General features: G+C 43.6%; 1 protein-coding gene across 2 annotated transcripts in view; it reads right to left on the bottom strand.

Moving 5' to 3' along the window:
* Positions 1 to 26,645, bottom strand: part of enpp1 (ectonucleotide pyrophosphatase/phosphodiesterase 1) — a 43,438-nt gene that overhangs the window by 11,008 nt on the left and 5,785 nt on the right. For both annotated transcript variants that reach the window (XM_024419722.2, XM_042321515.1), the window contains exons 2-14: positions 17,434 to 17,509; positions 16,795 to 16,920; positions 11,443 to 11,568; positions 10,199 to 10,262; positions 8,817 to 8,914; positions 7,145 to 7,224; positions 6,466 to 6,585; positions 5,092 to 5,201; positions 4,798 to 4,863; positions 4,593 to 4,665; positions 4,326 to 4,434; positions 700 to 831; positions 37 to 68 (exon numbers count right to left, since the gene is read on the bottom strand). In XM_024419722.2, coding sequence (XP_024275490.2) covers positions 37 to 68; positions 700 to 831; positions 4,326 to 4,434; positions 4,593 to 4,665; positions 4,798 to 4,863; positions 5,092 to 5,201; positions 6,466 to 6,585; positions 7,145 to 7,224; positions 8,817 to 8,914; positions 10,199 to 10,262; positions 11,443 to 11,568; positions 16,795 to 16,920; positions 17,434 to 17,509 — 1,212 coding nt within the window. The remainder of the gene's footprint in view (positions 1 to 36; positions 69 to 699; positions 832 to 4,325; positions 4,435 to 4,592; positions 4,666 to 4,797; positions 4,864 to 5,091; positions 5,202 to 6,465; positions 6,586 to 7,144; positions 7,225 to 8,816; positions 8,915 to 10,198; positions 10,263 to 11,442; positions 11,569 to 16,794; positions 16,921 to 17,433; positions 17,510 to 26,645) is intronic.

Below are 26,645 nucleotides of genomic sequence, written 5' to 3' on the forward strand. Positions count from 1 at the left end.
ACACAGAAGTCAACTGGGCACAAATACTTCACATACCGACAGATTCTTCACCAGGCCTTCATAGTCGACTGGGGGAATAAAAACAGACATAGTTGGTAACTCAAGGGTCATGACCTTCCCAAATCACTCTTGACCCTTTTCCCCCTTGGCCCCCAACCACTTGGCCCCCAACCACTTGGCCCCCAACCACTTGGCCCCAAATGCTGTATCCCTCCCGTTATGTTTGCAGATCTGGATGGTCTGCATAGGTACAGTGCGATTAAGATTAAAATCACTTTAGTCAATTGTACACATAGTCCAACCGAATACTTTAACCCAGCCCCTGCGAAAGACACACACCCACATATATAAACAGGTTTTTGGAGATGTACGGGGGGCTGCCACACCCAGAAAGCCGTTGTTGTGAGGGGTTAAGTGCCTTGCTCAACGGCATAATGGTAGGCAATGGCATCTAGGATTTGATAGGAGCAACCCTTCAGTTGCCAGCTCACTCTAACCGCTAGGCTACCTGCTGCCCCAGTGAAGTGGTGAAGCTTCTACCTTAATTAATGCTTACACATTACTAAATCTGACAAAAATCTAAGGGGGAAGGAGGGAATTGAGACCAGCTGTAACACTGAATGGTGTTTCAACATAAGGCCAGGAAGAGGGAGGAAAACAGCTGGAAGTGACACGTTGACATCATCAACAGTTACTCACAGGAGAAGAAGTCTTCTGGGAGGTTCTTGGGTCGGATTCGCGCAGCGGGGCCTTGGATGACAGTGAAGTCGTCAATGTTGTCCTGGTACGAGCTTACAAATGCAGCCTTTTTGCAGGAAGCTTCCTCCATTCCTGCAATTACAGTAAACACACACACATCATTTAAAAAAACAATTGCCATTGTTTGTATTGTTGTTCCTGGCAACTGGGCAGTCAGAGCAATAGGAGAAGTTAGAGCAGAGAAATGGAGAATGAGAAAAGACAGTATAAGACTTCAACAGCACCATAATTAAGTGGTCTAATCTGTACCAGATTTCAGAGAATCTTTTTTTTTTTTTACTGAACAAACTGTTAACTTGAAATTATAAACAGATTATTGTTACTAGGATTATATCCTCCATTTCCCAATCAATCAAAACATCAAAACAATCACATCAATAACATTGACAAAAAATAACCCAAGAGCAATGATTGTTATAGGCTAAATAAAAAAAGATTCCCATATGACATTTGTTATTATAAAAACTTGACATCAAAATTACAACCCTGCAGCGTGGAGCTTATTACAAGGCCAGTTGAGCAGCCATCGGTCGGTGCCACCAAATTAATTTCATTTCGTTAATCCTTTACACGCATAATGACATAATTACAAGACTAGACACATGTCAAATGCTATGCAGATGTTGCGAGCATCTCTTCTTTACAGACCTCTCCTCTGTAAACCTCCCTGGCTCCCACATCCTCGTTTTGCTAAATCTTTCACAGCTGTTTCAGCATTCAATCTGACCTTGTTTTACAAAAGTTTTCGCTCTGCCATGTGATTCCCCCACAACAGGTGCTAGGGCAGCGTCCCTATTTCTTATATAGTGCACTACTTCTGAACCAGCCTTCTGGGACCTGGTCAAAAGTATGGAACTAAATAAGGAATAGGGAGCCATTTTGGAACCATCCATTGTCTCAGCCAAAACAAACAGTACGTGTGGCTGACAGTAAGCATTCAAATGCCCCCACAATGGCAGACCCCAGAGTACAGGCCAGAGGCTGGAAGACAATTGAAAAGTTACTCAATAGAGGAACTATAACATTTAAACAAAACAATATGTTGTTTATACACTATGGCTACATTGTTAATTGTTATGTTTTATTTCTGAATTGCTACTTGTACAATAAAATCTGTAGACAATAACTTAATGATTGAGTTTGATAGTGGATTATGTGTTAAGGCAGGAGCTATGCAGCTGTTATACAACGTTAGCCCGGAGCTATGCAGCTGTTATACAACGTTAGCCCGGAGCTATGCAGCTGTTATACAACGTTAGCCCGGAGCTATGCAGCTGTTATACAACGTTAGCCCGGAGCTATGCAGCTGTTATACAACGTTAGCCCGGAGCTATGCAGCAGTTATACAACGTTAGCCCGGGCTATGCAGCAGTTATACAACGTTAGCCCGGGCTATGCAGCTGTTATACAACGTTAGCCGGGCTATGCAGCTGTTATACAACGTTAGCCCGGAGCTATGCAGCTGTTATACAACGTTAGCCAGGCGTTATGCAGCGTTATACAACGTTAGCCAGGCATTATGCAGCGTTATACAACGTTAGCCAGGCATTATGCAGCGTTATACAACGTTAGCCAGGCGTTATGCAGCGTTATACAACGTTAGCCAGGCGTTATGCAGCGTTATACAACGTTAGCCAGGCGCTATGCAGCCGTTATACAACGTTAGCCAGGCATTATGCAGCCGTTATACAACATTAGCCAGGCGCTATGCAGCCGTTATACAACGTTAGCCAGGCATTATGCAGCGTTATACAACGTTAGCCAGGCATTATGCAGCAGTTATACAACGTTAGCCAGGCGTTATGCAGCGTTATACAACGTTAGCCCGGAGCTATGCAGCAGTTATACAACGTTAGCCCGGAGCTATGCAGCAGTTATACAACGTTAGCCAGGCATTATGCAGCGTTATACAACGTTAGCCAGGCATTATGCAGCGTTATACAACGTTAGCCAGGCGTTATGCAGCGTTATACAACGTTAGCCAGGCGCTATGCAGCCGTTATACAACGTTAGCCAGGCGTTATGCAGCGTTATACAACGTTAGCCAGGCGTTATGCAGCGTTATACAACGTTAGCCAGGCGCTATGCAGCCGTTATACAACGTTAGCCAGGCATTATGCAGCGTTATACAACGTTAGCCCGGAGCTATGCAGCAGTTATACAACGTTAGCCCGGAGCTATGCAGCAGTTATACAACGTTAGCCCGGAGCTATGCAGCCGTTATACAACGTTAGCCCGGAGCTATGCAGCAGTTATACAACGTTAGCCCGGCGCTATGCAGCAGTTATACAACGTTAGCCCGGAGCTATGCAGCCGTTATACAACGTTAGCCCGGAGCTATGCAGCAGTTATACAACGTTAGCCCGGAGCTATGCAGCAGTTATACAACGTTAGCCCGGAGCTATGCAGCAGTTATACAACGTTAGCCCGGAGCTATGCAGCTGTTATACAACGTTAGCCCGGAGCTATGCAGCAGTTATACAACGTTAGCCCGGAGCTATGCAGCAGTTATACAACGTTAGCCCGGAGCTATGCAGCCGTTATACAACGTTAGCCCGGAGCTATGCAGCAGTTATACAACGTTAGCCCGGAGCTATGCAGCAGTTATACAACGTTAGCCCGGAGCTATGCAGCAGTTATACAACGTTAGCCCGGAGCTATGCAGCAGTTATACAACGTTAGCCCGGAGCTATGCAGCAGTTATACAACGTTAGCCCGGAGCTATGCAGCAGTTATACAACGTTAGCCCGGAGCTATGCAGCAGTTATACAACGTTAGCCCGGAGCTATGCAGCAGTTATACAACGTTAGCCCGGAGCTATGCAGCAGTTATACAACGTTAGCCCGGAGCTATGCAGCAGTTATACAACGTTAGCCCGGAGCTATGCAGCAGTTATACAACGTTAGCCCGGAGCTATGCAGCAGTTATACAACGTTAGCCCGGAGCTATGCAGCAGTTATACAACAGCTAAGGGAGGTTAGGCAGGAGCTATGCAGCCATTATACAACAGCTAAGGGAGGTTAGGCAGGAGCTATGCAGCCATTATACAACAGCTAAGGGACGTTAGCCATCATTTAGCTGCCAGATACTGACTCGATATGAGCTCTTTTTCTTTGATGAGTCACTAATATTTAGGGATGTAGGAAAAGCAGATACTTCCTCTTTTTATTTTCATCCCTTTTCCCCCCTAGACCAACTCCTCTTTCATGTTGAGTAGTAGTGGATGCTCACTATCGCATCACCTTATGATTTACAGCAGACCCATAAAGTAAACCACTTGTCTTTTTTCATTTGCCAAAAAACACTAAATGTGTTACCTCCGCCTCCCCTGCTTTCACATTGACTTTCTTAGTGCTTATCTCTGAGAAACATTGTTTCTCTTGTACTGTACATTTCCCCTCGAGGCCCTTTGCTCCAGTAGGAGCTAAAACAACAAGTCACTTTCCAATCTACTGTTTCATCTGAATGTTGTGTAGAAAACAAGGCTACTGATTCCTTGGTTGATCGCAGAGACCACTGTGTGTACAGGACAATCCGGCTGTGTGTTGTGGCAACATGCTGCTCACCGTGGTCAGACAGAAGCACCAGGTTGACACAGCGGTGAAGGTTCTTCTGTTTCAAGCCGTCCATTAGAAGTCCTAACAACCTGTCCACGTTCAGCAGGGCCTCAATCACCTGCAAATACATTATATAGTCATTCATAACACCACATGTTCTACAAGGCCCAGGAGTTCTGCCTGACTACTTTGTGGTCTTTGCTGGGCCTGCTTTGATTGGTTATAAATTACCCCCCCACCTGATTGGTGGGTTGAATGAATAGAGATGGATCTGACCTGGCTGCTCATTGGTCCGTATTGGTGGCCGGCAGAGTCTGGTTCCTCCATGTACAGAGTGTAAAAATCTGGCCTACATGAAAACAAAATGAAAGGACTCTGATTACATAGTGAGGTCCGATCAAATGAAAGAGATGACGACAGTGTTTGGACTGTCCTTCAAAATGATGCTCATTTAAAGGTTATAAGAAGCATATTACCATACCTTTCCCCTTGAGGCAAGTTCAGCCATTGAAATATGGTTGAGATTCTCTCCTCAAATGAGATGTTCCTAAAACAAAGATACTGCTTTATTTCTTACTTTAGAAAGCATCACTATGGATAGCTTACACACTGCTACAGTACACTACAGCAAATGCTGGTCACCTCCAAATAACACATTCATACTTTATATCCTACAAAACAAAAAGATGGGGTATTCACTATCGGATAATTACCTACTCCTCTTTATTATGACAAACAAACATGGATAAGAAAGACCATTACACATGTCTCTTACTTGTCATACTTCTTATAAAAGTCAGGTAATCTTCCATTGACTGCCACATCAGAGCCCGGCCAGAAGAATGTGGCTGACTTCAGGTTATTGTCCATGGCAGTGAACCAAACCTAGAGAGAGAGAGACAGTGGAGGTGCTCTGATCATCAAAACAACCACAGACCACTAGAAAGAGCTACCCTAATAGCTCAATAAATTCATCAAAACTGACCCTATACGCTGTTTGCCTTTCACTCCAGCCACCCGGGTTTGCTTCCTGCTCCCTCCGTTCGCTACATTGGTTGTCAGAAGTGAGATGGTGCCTGTTAGGCTATTGGAGAGGCATGTACACGTGAGGGGCACGCTCTCCCGAAGGAAGGGGGTAATGTAGCGACATTAACACCTAGAAACCTCATCAAGAGGTTCAGACCTCTTGGTGTAATGGTTAAGGTGTTGGCTTGACAGTCGTTGGACCCAGGTCTGAGTCGCAGTTGGGGCTACCCCCCCAAATTGGTTTCAGAAGTGGGATGGCGGCCGTGAGGCCACCAGAAAGCCTGGCGGACGTGTGAAGAGGCTTGAAAGAAAGTTGATGCACAGGGACGTGCCTTCCCGTTTGGAGGGCCCAGTGTAATGATCCTCAGCTCCTCACGATATGAGCCACATTACAATCCCCTCCCAATGGGTTAACCCTAACTCCCTAACGGGCTCGGGAGAGGCGAAGGTCGAATCATGTGTCCTCCCAAACCGCGTTCCTTAACACCCGCCTGCTTAACCCGGAAGCCTGCTGCACCAATGTGTCGGAGGAAACACCGTTCAACTGACGACCGGAGTCAGCCTGCAGGCACCCGGCCAGCCATAAGGAGTCTCTAGAGCGCGATGAGCCAAGTAAAGCCCCCAGGCCAAACCCTCCCCTAACCCGGACGACGCTGTGCGATGCCCTATGGAACTCGTTTTAGTAAACATTGTTCTGTAATGTCATTATGTCTCATAGTTGGGTTGTTTTAGTAAACACAGTTCAAATGAATTTCCTCAACAACATTCATGTTATTATTCCTCATGCATTTTTCCAGCTAAATGTTTCAGGAGGTAATCTTCTCAAAGTGCCATCTGTGACTTGTTCTAACAACAACAGGGCCCCTTATGTCTTCCCAAGCACCACTCTTCTAGCCTGGGTACCAGTCTGTTTGAGTTATCATTACACTCCTTGTCATTCTTAACATGACACAAGGAGTGGAATGTTAGCAAAACAGGTTCTCCGTTTCAGGCTACCAGTCAACTTACATTTCTCCTAACACTAGGGCCATATTATCCTCAAACCAATAAGTTCTAGCAGTAAACTAACATTGAATGAAGGTGCGGTATTTGCACTGTTGTGTATTCCAATGCATCCACTCACTGGTTCTCCTTGGTACCATTTGGCATTGAATTTTTCGGGAACTTTCAAACTGAAGGAGGCGTTGCGGGTCACGTCATACATCTTGTTGTCAACAATCCCATGGGACTCTGGATAGAGGCCCTGTGGGAGTAACACACACCAGTGAGGCCCTGTGGGAGTAACACACACCAGTGCTTTGACAGCTGCACGACTAAGTGGACTTATCATCTGTAACTTTACATCTAAACCACTTCATCACAGAGAGCTACTGGAGCCACCGGTTAACCCACTGGAGCCACCGGTTAACCCACTGGAGCCACCGGTTAACCCACTGGAGCCACCGGTTAACCCACTGGTTAACCCACTGGAGCCACCGGTTAACCCACTGTGTTGAAAGAATTCTGGAGGCTAAATGGAAGGTGTGGGTTAATCCAGTAGATCTGAAATCACCGCCTACGGTTGCACACCTCCAACACAGTTTCTCCTGAGGTGCAGCATGTCCTAGCCATCCAGCCACAACAGGAGGTAATTTGTTATCATTAGTCATAAGTGACAATTTGATGGATAAGGTGATTTTAAAGAGTCATCTTTCTTTTAAGTGAATTCCATTTTCAAAAAAACAAATAGGCCAGTTGTGTATACAATTCTGCAGAGCAACTGGTTCCATATTAGAGCAACTAAGACGAGCATCAACACTTACAGTCACAATGGTGTAGTGGTTGGGGAAGGTCTTGGTGGGGTAGACAGGTCTCATGTATGACGTAGAAGTGCCACAGTTGCCTGAAATAGATGGAGACGAAAAATAGTTAAAAGCTGCCAAAGTAAATGGATCATTTCACCATGTGGATAATGGTTTTAAAATCAAATCAAATTTTATTTGTCACATACACATGGTTAGCAGATGTTAATGCGAGTGTAGCGAAATGCTTGTGCTTCTAGACAATGCAGTAATAACCAACAAGTAATCTAACTAACAATTCCAAAACTACTGTCTTATACACAGTGTAAGGGGATAAAGAATATGTACATAAGGATATATGAATGAGTGATAGTACAGAGCAGCATAGGCAAGATACAGTAGCTGATATCGAGTACAGTATATACATATGAGATGAGTATGTAAACAAAGTGGCATAGTTAGTGGCTAGTGATACATGTATTACATAAGGATGCAGTCGATGATATAGAGTACAGTATATACGTATGCATATGAGATGAATAATGTAGGGTATGTAAACATTATATAAGGTAGCATTGTTTAAAGTGGCTAGTGATATATTTACATCATTTCCCATCAATTCCCATTATTAAAGTGGCTGGAGTTGAGTCAGTGTCAGTGTGTTGGCAGCAGCCACTCAATGTTAGTGGTGGCTGTTTAACAGTCTGATGGCCTTGAGATAGAAGCTGTCTCTCGGTCCCAGCTTTGATGCACCTGTACTGACCCTGCCTTCTGGATGATAGCGGGGTGAACAGGCAGTGGCTCGGGTGGTTGATGTCCTTGATGATCTTTATGGCCTTCCTGTAACATCGGGTGGTGTAGGTGTCCTGGAGGGCAGGTAGTTTGCCCCTGGTGATGCGTTGTGCAGACCTCACTACCCTCTGGAGAGCCTTACGGTTGAGGGCGGAGCAGTTGCCGTACCAGGCGGTGATACAGCCCGCCAGGATGCTCTCGATTGTGCATCTGTAGAAGTTTGTGAGTGCTTTTGGTGACAAGCCGAATTTCTTCAGCCTCCTGAGGTTGGAGGCGCTGCTGCGCCTTCTTCACGATGCTGTCTGTGTGAGTGGACCAATTCAGTTTGTCTGTGATGTGTATGCCGAGGAACTTAAAACTTGCTACCCTCTCCACTACTGTTCCATCGATGTGGATAGGGGGGTGTTCCCTCTGCTGTTTCCTGAAGTCCACAATCATCTCCTTAGTTTTGTTGACGTTGAGTGTGAGGTTATTTTCCTGACAACACACTCCGAGGGCCCTCACCTCCTCCCTGTAGGCCGTCTCGTCGTTGTTGGTAATCAAGCCTACCACTGTTGTGTCGTCCGCAAACTTGATGATTGAGTTGGAGGCGTGCGTGGCCACGCAGTCGTGGGTGAACAGGGAGTACAGGAGAGGGCTCAGAACGCACCCTTGTGGGGCCCCAGTGTTGAGGATCAGCGGGGAGGAGATGTTGTTGCCTACCCTCACCACTGACGTCTTTTGCGATGGTGCGGACATATGTGGCCAAATAAACAATAGTTTCCTGAAACAGGATAATTTCCTCCACAACGTCTTTACTTGATTGTAATCTGATGTCGTTTCAACCAGAAACCAAATAACTTCTTTAGAATGTTTCATGCCAAATGTTGCCCTAAGCACCAGAAAACAATGGTGTGCTTACGTAATTTGCTGATGACTGGAAGAAGACTGCCATAGGCCTTTAAATAACCTGCCTGGAAGCCATCCATAGACACCAGGATCAGTGGGGGTTTGGAAAAACTGGGGATAGAAACAGAGAATGAGCTGTATTGAGGTTAAAACAGAACATACATTTTTCCTGGAAAGCATGAATCTAAAACTGTCTGAGTCTGGCACAGTGTGGATGGCACAGTTCCACCGTTACAGTAGTTGTGCTGTGGGTTTGTGTGGAGGAACACAAAGCAAGCCCTTTGACTGTGGGGAACTGACATGAGCTGACTAGATGAGACGGATAGGCAGGATGGATTCAGCCCACACAGAGAGGAGGGGAAGGGCAGGAAGAGGTCTGGGGCTGGATGGCTGCATCCAAGATGAGTCAGATGTTTCTAAGGCCTGTGGCTTAAAAATGTTCCCATTTCCCTGAGAATTAAAAAAAAAAAAAAAAAAAAAAAAAAAAAAAAAACTTTCCCCTTCCCCTTTTCAACTGAAATGCAATGCAGGGTAAAGACAGATTTCAGTCGAACACAACAGTTGCTTTTTTTCTCTCTCCTTCCTTTTTTACTCCTTCTTCCACTCTCCCTCTCTTTTCTCCAATATGAGGGATAACAGAGGTAAGTGATGTATGTTAAAGTTATTTAAGGCTCTCTGTGGTTCAGTAATAGGCGTCTTATCTATTCATCATGACAGAGAGGGCCGCACCAGAGGAGATTTGTGTTTTCCTGTAAAGGCTAACAACTCATAAAATAAACCCTAATTTGAAGTTATAGCCAATACAAATCCTTCCCTTCCCCAAAAGAGAAAAGACAAGAATGAGTGACGTCAGTCATTAAGAAGAAGAAAAAACATTCAAAAGAAAAACATTAATTAGACCTTTGGGAAGGTCTTTCAGACTAAAAATGGCTTCAAGACAACCAGCTGTTAACTTTTCCATAGTCCAACAAGTCTGTGGTCCCACCCTTTTCGCACAACATGCCACACACACACTCAATACACAGCCCCATTAGCTAAGTTTCCATATAGACACTGAACATCTTCACTCCAACTTCTCCATCATAAAAGCCAGGAATAACATTTGTGTTAATCCTGTTTTAGTCTCACAAGTAGAGCAAATGGCCTCAACTTGTACACAATGCATTTGCGTCATAATGTGCTCTGTTTTTGTCTGTAGTACGCACAGATTGTAGTGTGACTAAGTAACAACAGCACATTGTGTGTATACACTATCAAGCAGTTTAAATCAAGGACTGTGCTGTGCCTTAAAGCACAGTGGGACCTCCACATTCAACAGTAGATACTATCTTCAGACTGTGGTGTATGAAAGTGTTTCTCACAGAGAAAGTACTGCAGTTGTGGAAAATGACTTACCTGGCAGGACATTGTGGTGTTTGAATGTCCTCACACTCCTCTTCTATCCAAGACTTCACTCCCACTGGAAAGTATTATAAAATCAACCATACTATCGTCACTCATTTGTGGCAAACTACCAAACACATCGACAGTACATCTATCTACTAGACTAAAATCACATTACACTTAAACCACATCTAACCACATCTAATATATATTTAGGCTAAAGCAAGCCAAGTAATGGTGAATACTAGCTGAAATGACCATGAGTTAAAGCTTTATTAGGGTAGTTAAGAGTGATAAGTATGAAGCCAACTGGATGACTCTAAAACAGCTCTAAAATGTAGATATGAGATCCTGTATAGTCTAAGCCAGTGTTTCTCAACCTCAATTCTCTGACATTTATTCAGTTCTAGAAGTGCTAGTGTAAGTGGGTGTCCAAATAGGAAGGCCCTAGCTTGCTGGTCCCTGGTACAAATAAGGTTGAGAAACACTGGTCTAAGCACTTATAAGATGGTCAGGGATAGTGAAAGATTGAGAGGGCCTTATGTTGTGGAATTCATTCCACCACACTGGAAGAGCTAGAAAAGAGAGAGACCAACATCAATCAGAAATCAACACACACAAGTCTATCTGTGGGACTGAGTGCATTGGAACTATAGGAAGATGTTTTTACAATCAAAGGTGGAATTCAGTTTATATTCAGCTGCAAATGTGTTAAATCCTAAAATCCCTTGACACAATGTCCTAATATCTGGTGAGCCTTACTTTCCTTTGGAATACAACTCTACCAACCGTCAACAACCAACTGTGAACAACCACCCACTCTAAACAACCAACCACCCACTCTAAACAACCAACCACCCACTCTAAACAACCAACCACCCACTCTAAACAACCAACCACCCACTCTAAACAACCAACCACCCACTCTAAACAACCAACCACCCACTCTAAACAACCAACCACCCACTCTAAACAACCAACCACCCACTCTAAACAACCAACCACCCACTCTAAACAACCAACCACCCACTCTAACGGTCAACAACCAACTGTAAACTGTCTGAGTATAGGCCTTTACGTAACAGACCTGGGCAAAATACTTGAAAGTTTTTGAGGTGCACTTGATATAGCCTTAAAACAAGCATATTTAAATATTTGAATCTATATGATAAATGTATTTGACCAAGGTCTGTTGCAAAAATTGATGTTGTTTGGGAATGCAATCCATGCAAGGACAGTTTAGTCTATGGTTTTACCTTTGCAGGAGCTGTAGTAATTTGCACAGCAGTCCCCTGCTTTCACACAGTCATCAGAGCAGGAGCACAGGCCATTGGCCAACCTCTCCTCACCACAGCGGAATCTGGAACAGGTCCAACGCTGACCTGAGAGGAGAGAGAGAGAAACAGATTTTATGACAGAAAAATTAGGGAGAATGTGAGAGAGAAGGACAGAGAGGGGAGAGCGCGAGAGAGAGAGAAGGAAAGAGGAAGATGAAGAAAGAGAGGAAGAGAGCGAATACGTGTGTGTGTGTGAGCGTGTGTTTGTTTGTAGGAGAGCAACTTAAGGACAAACTCAGAGAGCAGCATTTGAAGAATCTGTCATCTCTCCTACCGCTGTCTGCTTCTCACAAAGCACTACAGTAAAGCAAGTGAGTATTACCCATTAGAACAGACAGAGACAGAGCACTACCTGTTTTGAGCCCATATTATTAGCAACAAACAGGCTTGTGTTTTGCATGTTATTCTTGCATTAATACGTGTCACATATCAGTTTGCGAACAAATATATATCATTGAGTTCATAAAGCAGCATACAAACATGGTGTCTTTTTTTGTTTTCTTGAGAAAGGCAGCTCCAAACTGCAGGCGTTTCGGCCTAGCTCAGTGCTTTCTGTGGTGGTGTGGCAAGCCAGCAGAAAATACGGAGCGTTATGCCATGATTGACTCAGTGTTCTGTCACTCATGGGGACACTACGTCACCACCAAGTCTAAAGGTAGAGCTCTAAAATTCTAGCCCTTTGGGTGCTTCCATAGAGTTACATTAGGAGTGCCCATCCAAGATGGCTCAAGGTCATTGGCCACAGATAAAATGACGTCAAATCAATACAGTAGCTTTGATTGGACTGAGCATGTCAACATTATACTTATAAAATCTTAGCTAGCAGTCATCATCATGAATCAAGTCGACAATCTACTGGCAAATCCTTGTCATGTGAAGATAAATAATTACGAGAAATTCTAGATAAAACGTATCGGTGCTCATCGGTCATTGGACATAAACATTAACAAGTTGGAAATCACAAATTCAACAATGAGTGGTTCGGAAGGAATCAGTGGCTAACTGCAAGCATTGTAAAGCAATCATTAGCCTGATATTCAGTGGAGTGGCTGTGTGGTCCCAAGTCTAAAATTAAGGTTCTCTTTTCCTAGTGTTTATAAACATTGGCCATGCTGTCAATGAAGCATGATTTGTGCCGTCCTCAAAATAACTTAACTCGGAACTGCAAAATCTGACTTTAGTGAGTTCAAGACAACTGGGAACTCCGGTAAAATGACTACGACTGACTACGACTGACTACGACTGAGAAAATACGTTTTGAACTTTGATCCAACAAATTGTAAACATCGGGAACTCCGGCCTCTTTCTAGAGCCAGACTTTGATTACAAAATTTGCTCACGAAGGACTGCCGCGCCATCTTCCTCTTCAAGTGAGCACAGCACAACAAGGTGAGTCCAAACATGTAATGTATGCTGCTGCATAAATAATGTAATATGCCTGGGAGATATGCATACTGTAGCTAATAAATGTATAATGTAGTTAAGAAAGTAATACTAAGTGTATGTTGTGTAGTAGGCTGTTTAGCCCTTGTGCCTCACCCTAATAATTTGGTCTATTTACCCCTCTTAAAATGTGCCTACTGTTCTGACTTGGTGGTGCACACAGCCTATAACCTGTTTTAGGGAAATGTAATCATCAAATATTTTAAGAGTTTTCATTGTCTGCTTATACACGCACTTTATTTATCCTATGGTTCTGACTTGGTATACAGAGAGAACACTAATGTACACCGACAGAATTCTGTCGCTGTACATTTCAAAAGTGCTGTACAAATAGTTATATTGACTACGTCTGTCCTAGCTCGCTTAATGTCTTAATCAAAATTACAGCTTGCCTCATATTCGCTTGTCGTCCCCGCACATGCTGACCAGACCGGACACGTCGCGTGCATCGCAAAATATATTTAGAAATCCATGTTACTCAATTATTGCACCCACACCGCTCAAGCGCACCAACGAGCGTCTGCGATGCCAAGGGCTAAAATAGAACTCCTTTCTATTTCTGACGTAGATAGCGCTGAAAGTTCTGCCTCTCCCATCTCCTCATTGGTTTATAGAAGCAGGTACCCACGTGCCATCTCCTCATTGGTTATACCCTCCTGGGTGAATGAAGGACTAACTGTTGCCGGTTGTCGTAGTAAAACTATGAAAGTTTAGATGCCAATCGCCATATCAGTTAAACGATTAAAAAAGCCTGGAAGGAGGAGAGATGACTAGAAACTATTCAGTTGGCCGTTTTATGGTGTGGATTAATTGTCAGAGTAGAGGACCTTGTGCATTTCAGGTAAATTAACAACTCAATGTTTATATCCCAGGACAAATTAGCTAGCAACAGCAAGCTAGCTAAATAGGACAAATTCGCTCGCAAGTGCAAGCTAACTGACTAAATTGCCATACATGTTTAATGCTTTTCGACCGGTCCCCAAATTTAATGTCATTGGTTCAGAGTTTGTTTTGATATTTTAACATGCGTGTCGTGATCGCGTTTGGTGTATTCGGACAAAATAAACTTATGCACGTTATCGCACGCGCGCAGCCGGTTTGGGTTCGGTGTTATGCCATAGTTTGTACATCTCAATTGTCAGTAGAAACCACATTTGTTTAAGCAAGTCAGCCACATCAGCTATGTTTTTTTAAAGTCAGTAGCTGCCAAACAGGTGTAGCAGTGGTATAGTGCAATTCATGTATTGTTTAGCGTTGTGTTGTGTAGTGGCTTTGCTAGCATGCATCCTACGCAAACTGGCTATTGTATATATTTTTTGGTGGTGTGGCTTTCATATAAGCCCTTGGGCAGCCAACTCACACATCACTTGTTTTCTTTGGTGCAAAGATATTAAACTAAGAGCCAGCTTACTGTAAGTGTTGCTGTTTAGCTAGCAACAGCAGATACTGACATGTGAGTCTACAGAACATCTCCTCACAGACTGAACCAGAAGTGCCGACTCAACTCGCGATGGTCTCGCTCTACCTTCCTCCCTACTGGTCAAGTGGAAGGTCTGACAGGGGGATGCTAAGCTCAGTTAGTCTTAGGAGACATGCATCCATGTTACAATAATCAAGGGGAAAAACCAACATGTTCCTGTGAGGCTCAGTTGGTAGCGCATGGCATTTGCAACACCAGGGTTGTGTGTTCGATTTCCACATAGGACAAGTACGAAAAATGTATGAGCTCACTACTGTAAGTCACTCTGAATAAGAGCATCTGCTAAATGACTAAAATGTCATGTAAAATATAAAACCATGTGTGGGGAAACCACACTGCCGAGAATACCACATGGAAGCTAGGGGACCGCTGGCCACAGTGACCAGTGTAACCGGTGTGAAATGGCTAGCTAGTTAGTGTTGACATCACTAGCTCTGAGACCATGATGACGTTGTTTCCCAAGGGCTGCGGCTTTTGTGGAGCGATAGGTAACGATGCTTCGTGGGAGGCAGTTATCGATGTGTTCAGAGGGTCCCTGGTTCGAGGTGAGGAGAGTGTTGGAAGCAGTACTGTTACACCAGAAAGGACCCTAAAAGGGAAGACTTGGCACTGTGGGTTTCATATGGGATGATGTTGCACACAATTGACCACATGGGTTCTGTCATGCTCTGCCTTATCTCAGAGTCCACATGCCTGCCATCTGCAGTGAACATTCCAGTTCACCTAAAAAAAAATGTGTTTTATAATAGTGTTAATAATTTATTCTGTACAGGAGAAAGCATTCATCTTTAAGTCCACACACGCACACACACAAACACACACGGAAAGTATTCAGATCCTTTGACTTTTTCCACATTTTGTTACATTACAGCCTTATTCTAAAATGGATTACATTTACAATCTACACACAATACCCTATAATGACAAAGCGAAAAGATTTTTTGAAATTTAAAAAAATGTATTAAAAATAAAAACAAACTTTATTTACATAAGTATTCAGACCTTTTGCTATGAGACTCGAAATTGAGCTCAGGTGCATCCTGTTTCAATTGATCATCCTTGATGTTTCTACAACTTGATTGGAGTCCACCTGTGGGAAATTTAATTGATTGGACATGATTTGGAAAGGCACACACCGGTTTATGTAAGGTCCCACAGTTGAGAGTGCATGTAAGAGAAAAAAAATCAAGCCATGAGGTCAAAGGAATTGTCCGTAGAGCTCTGAGACAGGATTGTCAAGGCACACATCTGGGGAAGGGTACCAAAAAATGTCTGCAGCATTGAAGGTCCCTAAGAACACAGTGGCCTCCATCATTCTTCAATTGTAGAAGTTTGGAACCACCAAGACTCTTCCTTGAGCTGGCCGTCCGGCCAAACTGAGCAATCAGGGGAGAAGGGCCTTGGTCAGGGAGGTGACCAAGAACCAGATGGTCACTCTGACAGAGCTCCAGTTCCACTGTGGAGATGGGAGAACCTTCTAGAAGGCCTGATTGCAGCACTCCGCCAATCAGGCTTTTAAGATTGGCCGACAGAAGCCACTCCTCTCTCAGTAAAAGGCACATGACAGCCCACTTGGAGTTTGCCAAAAGACACCTAAAGAACTCTCAGACCATGAGAAACAAGATTCTCTGGTCTGATGAAAACAAGATTGAACTCTTTGGCCTGAATGCCAAGCATCGCATCTGGAGGAAACCTGGCACCATCCCTACAGTGAAGCATGGTGGTGGCAGCATCATGCTGTGGGGATGTTTTTCAACGGCAGGGACTGGGAGACAAGTCAAGATCGAGGGAAAGATGAACGGAGCAAATTGGAGAGAGATCCTTGATAAAAACCTGCTCCAGAGCGTCCAGGACCTCAGACTGGGAGCGAAGGTTCACCTTCCAACAGGACAGCGACCCTAAGCACACAGCCAAGACAATGCAGGAGTGGCTTCGGGACAAGTCTCTGAACGTCCTTCAGTGTCCCAGCCAGAGCCCGGGCTTGAACCCAATCGAGCATCTCTGGAGAGACCTGAAAATAGCTGTGCAGCGACACTCCCCATCCAACCTGACAGAGATTGAGAGGATCAGCAGAGAGGAATGGGAGAAACTCCCCAAATACAGGTGTGTCGAGCTTGTAGAAGAAGAAGACAGAAGAAGACTCAAGGCTGTAGTTGCTGCCAAAGGTGCTTCAACAAAGTACTGAGGTCTGAATACTTATATAAATGCGATATTTCCGTTTTTTCCTTTGTCATTATGGGCTAATAGATGGTGGGTAGCTGGTGGGTAACCTGGCCCATTCTCTCCTGCTCTACATACCTCTGGTAGTGTAGTGTTGCAGTAACACTTGAGGTAGTCTAGGGACTTACCAGGCTCCACGCACACCTCAGTGTAATCCAGACAGCAGTTTCCCTCTTTCTCACAGGACAGGTCACAGTGGCACGATGCAGACTTGTCCCTGCTGCCCATCACACACCTGTTTTTACAGCTTGTCACTACAGGGGATGAGGAAAATATGTCATTGTGTTACTCAGGATGTCAACTACGCTAATCAGAATGTCATTTGTTATTCAGAATGTGACTTGTTACACAGAATTACATTTATATTACTCAGAACGTCAAATACGTTACTCAGAATGTTATTTACATTCCTCAGAATAATTGGTAACATTTGACAGATTACAAAAAGCTGGAAAAAGTACATATGATTGGTTAGTTATGGCTGACAACACATTGAATGCTGTGCTTAACATGGATGTTAATGCTGACCCTTGGCTGTTTTTTGCCTTTTCTCAAAATAAAATATTGAACCATTTAAACTGGACATTCAATGCATTAAATTAGACTAGAACAGGATTTCTATTTTTACTGAAAAGCGTCTATTCAGTGGGCGAGCTCATAAAGACAATGGCGGGTTTTGTTTCTGTGTTTACAAATGGTCAGTTTTGCACAGCTGCCAAGCACAAAAAAGGTCCGTAGACAAAGATGGCTCGTTAACTAAACCGTACCTTTAACATCGCAGCGCTGCTTCAAGGCAAATACGACCACGATGACAGTGATCATCAGCAAGCAGAGCAACAGTACCTATTGGCGAGACGAGATAAAAAATATGATAAAATTCCCCAAGTGTAGGAGTCCAAGCAATCAAATATTTCTAAAGTCCTTTTATATCAGCAGTTATCACAAAGTGCTTCACAGTAATCCTGGCCTAGAACTCAGAGGAAGAAACGCAGAAGCAGGAAAAGGTTCCTACAAGTAAAACATCTGGAAAGGAAAAGAGATACATTTAGCATCTTGTATCCTGTATAGTTCACTATTACCATTTTCACAGTATTCTGCCGACTCAAACCATACAGTGCTGGCTTGGATATTTTACTGTCACATTATCTTTCCAGCACGGTTCCAGTACCTACAGTGCATTCGGAAAGTATTCAGACCCTTTGACTTTTTCCATATTTTGTTACATTACAACCTTCTCTAAAAATGGATTAAACTGTTTTGTTTTTCTCCATCAATCTACACACAATACCCCATGATGACAAAGCAAAAACCGGTTATAATTTTTAGCAACATTTGTATTTGTATATATATATATATATATAGCAGTGTGAACAGACAACACAGAGTTACACATGGAGTAAACAATTAACTGTGTGTACATTGTGTGCAAAAGGCAATACATTGTGCAAAAGGCATGAGGAGGTAGGCAAATAATTATAATTTTGCAGATTAACACTGGAGTGATAAATGATCAGATGGTCATGTACAGGTAGAGATATTGGTGTGCAAAAGAGCAGAAAAGTAAATAAATAAAAACAGTATGGAGATGAGGTAGGTAAAAATGTGTGGGCTATTTACCGATAGACTAAGTACAGCTGCAGCGATCGGTTAGCTGCTCAGATAGCAGATGTTTGAAGTTGGTGAGGGAGATAAAAGTCTCCAACTTCAGCGATTTTTGCAATTCGTTCCAGTCACAGGCAGCAGAGAACTGGAACGAAAGGCGGCCAAATGAGGTGTTGGCTTTGGGGTTGATCAGTGAGATACACCTGCTGGAGCGCGTGCTACGGATGGGTGTTGCCATCGTGACCAATGAACTGAGATAAGGCGGAGCTTTACCTAGCATGGACTTGTAGATGACCTGGAGCCAGTGGGTCTGGCGACGAATATGTAGCGAGGGCCATGTAACTCCAAGTCAATCACACTTCTGTGAAATCAAACTGTCCACTTAGGAAGCAACACTGATTGACAATACAATTCACATGCTGTTGTGCAAATGGAATAGACAACAGGTGGAAATTATAGGCAATTAGCAAGACACCCCCAATAAAGGAGTGGTTCTGCAGGTGGTGACCACAGACCACTTCTCAGTTCCTATGCTTCCTGGCTGATGTTTTGGTCACTTTTGAATGCTGGCGGTGCTTTCACTCTAGTGGTAGGCATGAGACGGAGTCTACAACCCACACAAGTGGCTCAGGTAGTGCAGCTCATCCAGGATGACACATCAATGCGAGCTGTGGCAAGAAGGTTTGCTGTGTCTGTCAGCGTAGTGTCCAGAGCATGGAGGCGCTACCTGGAGACAGGCCAGTACATCAGGAGATGTGGAGGCCGAAGGAGGGCATCAACCCAGCAGCAGGACCGCTACCTCATCCTTTGTGCAAGGAGGAGCAGGAGGAGCAAAATGACCTCCAGCAGGCCACAAATGTGCATGTGTCTGCTCAAACGGTCAGAAACAGACTCCATGAGGGTGGTATGAGGGCCCGACATCCACAGGTGGGGGTTGTGCTTACAGCCCAACACCGTGCAGGACGTTTGGCATTTGCCAGAGAACACCAAGATTGGCAAATTTGCCACTGGCGCCCTGTGCTCTTCACAGATGAAAGCAGGTTCACACTGAGCACGTGACAGAGTCAGGAGGCGCCGTGGAGAACGTTCTGCTGCCTGCAACATCCTCCAGCATAACCGGTTTGGCGGTGGGTCAGTCATGGTGTGGGGTGGCATTTCTTTGGGGGGCTGCACAGCCATCCATGTGCTCGCCAGAGGTAGCCTGACTGCCATTAGGTACCGAGATGAGATCCTCAGACACCTTGTGAGACCATATGCTGGTGTGGTTGGCCCTGGGTTCCTCCTAATGAAAGACAATGCTAGACCTCATGTGACTGTAGTGTGTCAGCAGTTCCTGCAAGAGGAAGGCATTGATGCTATGGACTGGCCCGCCCGTTCCCCAGACCTGAATCCAATTGAGCACATCTGGGACATGTGTCTCGCTCCATCCACCAACGCCACGTTGCACCACAGACTGTCCAGGAGATGTTGGATGCTTTAGTCCAGGTCTGGGAGGAGATCCCTCAGGAGACCATCCGCCACCTCATCGGGAGCATGCCCAGGCGTTGTAGGGAGGTCATACAGGCACGTGGAGGCCACACACACTACTGAGCCTCATTTTGACTTGTTTTAAGGACATTACATCAAAGTTGGATCAGCCTGTAGTGTGGTTTTCCACTTTAATTTCGAGTGTGACTCCAAATCCAGACCTCCATGGGTTGATAAATTTGATTTCCATTGATAATTTTTGTGGGATTTTGTTGTTAGCACATTCAACTATGTAAAGAAAAAAGTATTTAATAAAGAATATTTCATTCGAAAGGTTGCAAGTTCAAATCCCCGAGCTGACAAGGTACAAACCTGTCGTTCTGCCCCTGAACAGGCAGTTAATCCACTGTTCCTAGGCCGTCATTGAAAATAAGAATTTGTTCTTAACTGACTTGCCTAGTAAAATTAAAATAAAAAATTAATTTAGATCTAGGATGTGTTATTTTAGTGTTCCCTTTATTTTTTTGAGCAGTGTATATATTTTTCTACTGTATTATTGACTGTATGTTTATTTTACTCCATGTGTAACTCTGTTGTTGTATGTGTCGAACTGCTTTGCTTTATCTTGGCCAGGTCGCAATTATAAATGAGAACTTGTTCTCAACTTGCCTACCTGGTTAAATAAAGGTGAAATAAAAAAAATTAAATCCTCACGTCTGCCTTTTCAAAAGGAAGAAAAGTTTTTCCCACCTCTAGTTTAATATGAAGTGTGTTGCTGTGGTTTGTTTGCTGTCGTCTTGCTTCCATAACAAATCTCAACAGATTGGGTCTGCTGTATGGTCGGGATATTTCCCTAAGGGTTGGACCTCTAACTCCCTGACCCTGTAACTTTGCAGTGAGATCGCCAAGATGATAGGGGACTATAAGCCAATTTGGGGAAAAATGGTTTAAACTGTTTATTTTTTATTCTCTTTGACATTTGTTTTAGAAATTTGTATTCAGAATATTGCTAGTAGTTATCATTTGTCATACAGTAAATCATTTGTCTGGATTTTCTGAATCAGAAATGCCCTAAACTAAACTGCTGTTCTGGTCAAGCCTCTCGAGGTTATGGCGAAGTTGACTACAGATGCTATCTAGATACATGAAATTGTTATATAATTTGACCAAGAACAGTCAGAACCTCAACCGTCTGAAGCAATGGTGACAATGGCATTCAGTATGGTCCTGCACCACTGCTACCGTGAGACTTGAGTCCGAGCCAGCAACCTGTACACAGCATCCAGTCAAAGCCATCAACTGCCTTTTCTCTCATGTCTTCTCTCACGCTGTGCGACATGAGTCCACGTAGAGTGAGCATGGAGAGAGATCCTGTCAACTTCCTTCATGCTGCTAGTGTACTGGTAGGAAAATGGACAATACATAACAGACTGTAAAGGACAGTGAACATGTGCCATTTGGAAGGACGAACTGAAACACTATCTGAAGAAGAACATGAAGACATCCTTCTGGCGTGAGTGCCGGGAAATAGGGTGTGGTCAACCATGCCTGTAATTGATTTAGCCTTATCCAAAATTACAGGTGACCATTGCTGTACATTCATATCCTGGGTGAGGATAACTTGACTATTGTAGTGGAACATCTGAAAGAGCTCAGCAGTGATCTCGCAAACTAACACCAACCAGACAACGATTGGAATCCGTTTTGAAGGGTTCAGTTCTTATTTGGTGTTATGGGAACTACAATGTTTATTTGATTGATTTATGTCTTGGAAATGTGTTTTTTCAATAAATACATATAACTGTCTAATGCACTGCATCTCAGTGCAAGAGGCATTACTACAGTCCCTGGTTCGATTCCAGGCTGTATCACATCTGGACGTGATTGGGAGTCCCATAGGGCGGCGCACAATCGGCCCAGCGCCGTCCGGGTTTGGCCGCCATTGTAAATAAGAATTTGTTCTTAACTGACTTGCCTAGTTAAATATTAAATAAAAAGGTTAAATAAAAAATCATTTGTGTTAAAAATTGTGCGGCTAAGTTGTTGACATTTCTTGCCATGTCATTACTGACCCCTGAAGGAGACACCTCAGAACCCTATTTACCAGATATTTCCTATGCCTGATTACATGTCTGATGAAGACTATGATAATCCATAACGACAAGGTAAAAACATTGACTTAATGGTGCAACATGTCCATAGGCCATGGTCACGGTGGAGGTTATGTGAATGGTGCTCCCAAGGTAGAGTGAACCATAACCTGCTCCAGAGCACTCAGGAGTGTTCATCAATCTCTGTACTTTGCTCTGTTCATCTTTCCCTCGATCCTGACTAGTCTCCCAGTCCATGCCGCTTAAAAACATCCCCACAGCATGATGCTGCCACCACCATGCTTCACCGTAGGGATGCTGCCAGATTGAACTCTTTGGCCTGAATGCCAAGCATCACATCTTGGTTTCATCAGACCAGAGAATCTTGTTTCTCATGGCTGAGAGTCCTTTAAGTGCTTTTTAGCAAACTCCAAGCGGGCTGTCATGTGCCTTTTACTGAGGAATGGCTTCCGTTTGGCTACTCTACCATAAAGGCCTGATTGGTGGAGTGCTGCAGAAATGGTTGTCCTTCTGGTAAGTTCTCTCATCTCCACAGAGGAACTCTGGAGCTCTGTCACAGTGACCATCGGGTTCTTGGTCACCTCCCTAACCAAGGCCCTTCTCCCCTGATTGCTCAGTTTGGCCTGGCGGTCAGCTCTACGAACAGTCCAAACTTCTGTCATTTAAGAATGATGGAGGCCACGGTCTTGTGGGGACCTTCAATACAGCAGAATTTTTTTGGTACCTTTCCCAAATATGTGCCTCGACACAATCCTGTCTCTGAGCTCAACGGACAATTCCTTTGACCTCATGGCTTGGTTTTTGCTGTGACATGCACTGTCAACTGTGGGACCTTACATAGACAGGTGTGTGCCTTTCCAAATCATGTCCAATCAATTAAATTCACTTCAAGTGGACTCCAATCAAGTTGTAGAAACATCAAGGATGATGATCAATGGAAACAGGATGCACCAGAGCTCCATTTCAAGTCTCATAGCAAAGCATCTGAATACCTATGTAAATAAGGTATTTCTGTTTTTAAATCAGTTTTCCCTTTGCCAATGTAGGGTATTGTGTGTAGATGAATTAAATAAATAATTTTCCTCAATTTTAGGATAAGGCTGTAACGTAACAAAATGTGGAAAAAGGGGTCTGAATAGTTTCCAAATGCACTGTATGTTGGACAGGTACAAGGCCAGCACAGTACATATCATGGGTATATAATGTTATGGAAGCATTGAGTCCTGAAAAACCATCTTGGATCTCTTCTCATCCGATCCGAACTATTATCCCCATTGTGACGCTACGTAGCACTCACTCTGGTTAAACCAGAGTACTTCTTTCTCTGCTTTATCCCAGTATTCAATCTTCTGGGGATTGTTTTGTGGCTTTTTTTATATTGTGTACATGAGATTTTAAATCACTTTCACTGTTAGTAAGGCCAGTAAATCGAGACTGCCAAGTGACATCGCATACCACAGAAAAGTATTGTCTCAGAAAAATGATGAAGAGACGTTTGGCAGCAGTCTTTCCTGCTGTGACCTTGAGAAATATTATTGTAACTTGTGTATAAGGAAAACATCTAGTCGTTTATAATCGAGAGAAAGCAAACTTTTTTTAAATTATATATATTTTTTTAAATAGACACATCCTAGAATAATAATCAACCAAAACAATAAATGAAATACTAAAGACCATACCCAAATTAATCTTCTTGAAAATGTGTCGTATGACACTTTAATCTTTCCCATTCAAATGTATACCTCTCTTCTGGGTACAAATAAAAAGTCAGTAATTCTCCACATCTGGGTGTTGGCCCTCTAACTGAGAAGTAAATGCTGGTCGTAAGACAACTCCCCTCCTCCTGGCTGCCTGGTGGTCTGCTCTGACTGGCTCTTCTGGCCATGGAAGGGTGCATGGCTGGCCACATGTTTAATTAGTGGGTGGTTCAAAGACTGTGGTTCTCAATGGTTTAAAGTTTCAACTGAGTCAGCCATGTTAAAAGGGAGGGATATACAGAAGTTTAATAATCAAGGCTTGAAGAGAGTCAAGAGTCTCATTAGAGGCTAGCAGGACCTGTCAGGATTAGAACTGGGTTCTAATCAGTATGGCGTGTTCTCATTGTGGGTTAAAACCAAGAACCTATAGTAAAGAGCATAAAAGACAACTCAGGTCCTAATCTTGGAGTGCTTTGAAAACTCTGAGGGCTTTGTTTCAGGAATCATATGCTGTACATGTGTGATGTCGTATACGGCTTACTGGAAAAGCCATATTAGAACGAAATATTGTGCAAGTATGTATATGTGTGTGTGTGTGTGTGTGTGTGTGTAGATGTGTTTATGTTTGCAAGAGTGTGTGTGTGTACATGTGCGTAATAGTGTGTGTGGTGTTTGAGAAACCTGGCTGGTGTCCAGGGAAAGCCACGGGTAAAGTATCGAGGTCCAGTGAAAGTAAACACCCGGTCTGGTGGAAACCTACAGCAAGCGCCTCAGGACACTAAACAGAATACACATTTCACAACCCAAATGTTGGGAGTAGCTATACACACCCCAGGTTAATTGAGCAAGACTACTCAAAAATGTCAATTTGCTGCATGTAATCATGAAGGATTCCTGTTATTGGTTGACTTTTTGTATTTTTATTCTGTATGTAAATCCAAGACATTCAAGGTTTTTTTTTTCCTACATTGTAGAATAATAGTGAAGACAAACTGTGAAATAACATATGGGATTGTGTAGTCAGAAAAAAAAGTGTTAAACAAATAAAAAATATATTTTAGATTCTTCAAAGTAGTCACCCTTTGCCTTGACAGCTTTGCACACTCTTAGCATTATCTCAACCAGTTTCATGAGTTAGTCACCTGGAATGCATTTCAATTAACAGGTGTGTCTTGTTAAAAGTACATTTATAGAATTTCTTTCCTTCTTAATGCATTTGAGCCAATCAGTTGTGTTGTGACAAGGTAAGAGTGGTATACAGATAGCCCTATTCGGTAAAAGGCCAAGTCCATATTATGGTAAGAACAGCTCAAATAAGCAAAGAGAAATGACAGTCCATCATTATTTTAAGACATGGTCATTCAATCCAGAAAATTTCAAGAACTTTGAAAGTTTATTCAAGTGCAGTAGCAAAAAACATCAAATGCTATAATGAAACTGGATCTCATGAGGACCGCCACAGGAAAGGAAGACCCAGAGTTACCTCTGCTGCAGAGGATAAGTTCATTAGAGTTATCAGACCAATGGACAGATTTCCACCAGTGTAACATCCATTGCTCGTGTTTCTTGGCCCAAGCAAGTCTCTTCTTCTCATTGGTGTCATTTAACCAATATTTTTTTTTTAAATCTGCGGCCTTTTAAGCATTCTAGTACAGTTAAATAGTTAACACACACAAGGACGCAGCGATCTAAGACACTGCATCTCAGTGCAAGAGGCGTCACTAGTCCCTGGTTCGAATCCAGGCTCTATCATATCCGGCCGTGATTGGGAGTCCCATAGGGCGGCGCACATTTGGCACAGCGTTGTCCGGGATTGGCCGGGGAAGTAGTCATTGTAAATAAGAATTTGTTCTTAACTAACTTGCCTAGTTTAAAAAAAAGGTTACACACACTGATCAAAAAATTATTTTGTTGGCATTTATACATCCCCATTACCAGTAAAACATAATCAAAAACGATTTATTTCACTTACTTGCTGGGCTGTTTCATTGTTCTTTTCATTCTCAACCAGGATATCTATGGAACGCCGTTTGGGTCCTTGTGTGTCAAATAACACTATTTGACGTGTCATAAGCTTGTTGACCAATCAGGATCTGAATGGGACTGCACGTTACATAATACATAACCTGGTCCGGTCGAGCCTCACTAGCCAGATGAAGCTAGCTGGTTGCTTATAATGTTGGATTTGGGCAACAGGATTAAGTAGCTGGCTAGCTATTTAAACTCAGCAAAAAAAGATACGTCCCTTTTCCAGGACCCTGTCTTTCAAAGATCATTTGTAAAAATCCAAATAACTTCACAGGTCTTCATTGTAAAGGGTATAAACACTGTTTCCCATACTTGTTCACTGAACCATAAACAATTAATGAACATGCACCTGTGGAACGGTCGTTAAGACACTAACAGCTTACAGACGGTAGGCTACTAAGGTGAGTTATGAAAACTTAGGATACTAAAAGAAGCCTTTCTACTGACTGAAAAACACCAAAAGGAAAATGGCCAGGGACCCTGCTCATCTGCGTGAACGTGCCTTAGGCATGCTGCAATGAGGCATGAGGACTGCAGATGTGGCCAGGGCAAAAAATTGCAACGTCTGTACTGTGAGATGCCTGAGACAGGGCTACAGGGAGACAGGACAAACAGCTGATTGTCCTCACAGTGACAGACCACGTGTAACAACACCTGCACAGGATCGGTACATCCGAACATCACACCTGCGGGACAGGTACAGGATGGCAACAACGGCTCGAGTTAAACCACGAACGTACAATCCCCCCACCAGTGCTCAAACTGTCCGCAAAAAGCTGAGAGAGGCTGGACTGAGGGCTTGTAGGCCTGTTGTAAGGCAGGTCCTCCCCAGACATCACCGGCAACAACGTCTCCTATGGGCACAAACCCACCATCGCTGGATCAGACAGGACTGACAAAAATTGCTCTTCACCCTCCGAGTCGCGGTTTTGTCTCACCATGGGTGATGGTCGGATTCGCTTTTATCATCGAGGCCTGTACTCTGGAGAGGGATTGATTTAGAGGTGGAGGATCAAATCAAAGTTTATTTGTCACGTGCGCCGAATACAACAGGTAGACCTTACAGTGAAAGGC

The sequence above is a fragment of the Oncorhynchus tshawytscha genome, linkage group LG05 (assembly GCF_018296145.1).
Source record: "Oncorhynchus tshawytscha isolate Ot180627B linkage group LG05, Otsh_v2.0, whole genome shotgun sequence".
In the NCBI taxonomy this organism is placed as follows: domain Eukaryota; kingdom Metazoa; phylum Chordata; class Actinopteri; order Salmoniformes; family Salmonidae; genus Oncorhynchus; species Oncorhynchus tshawytscha.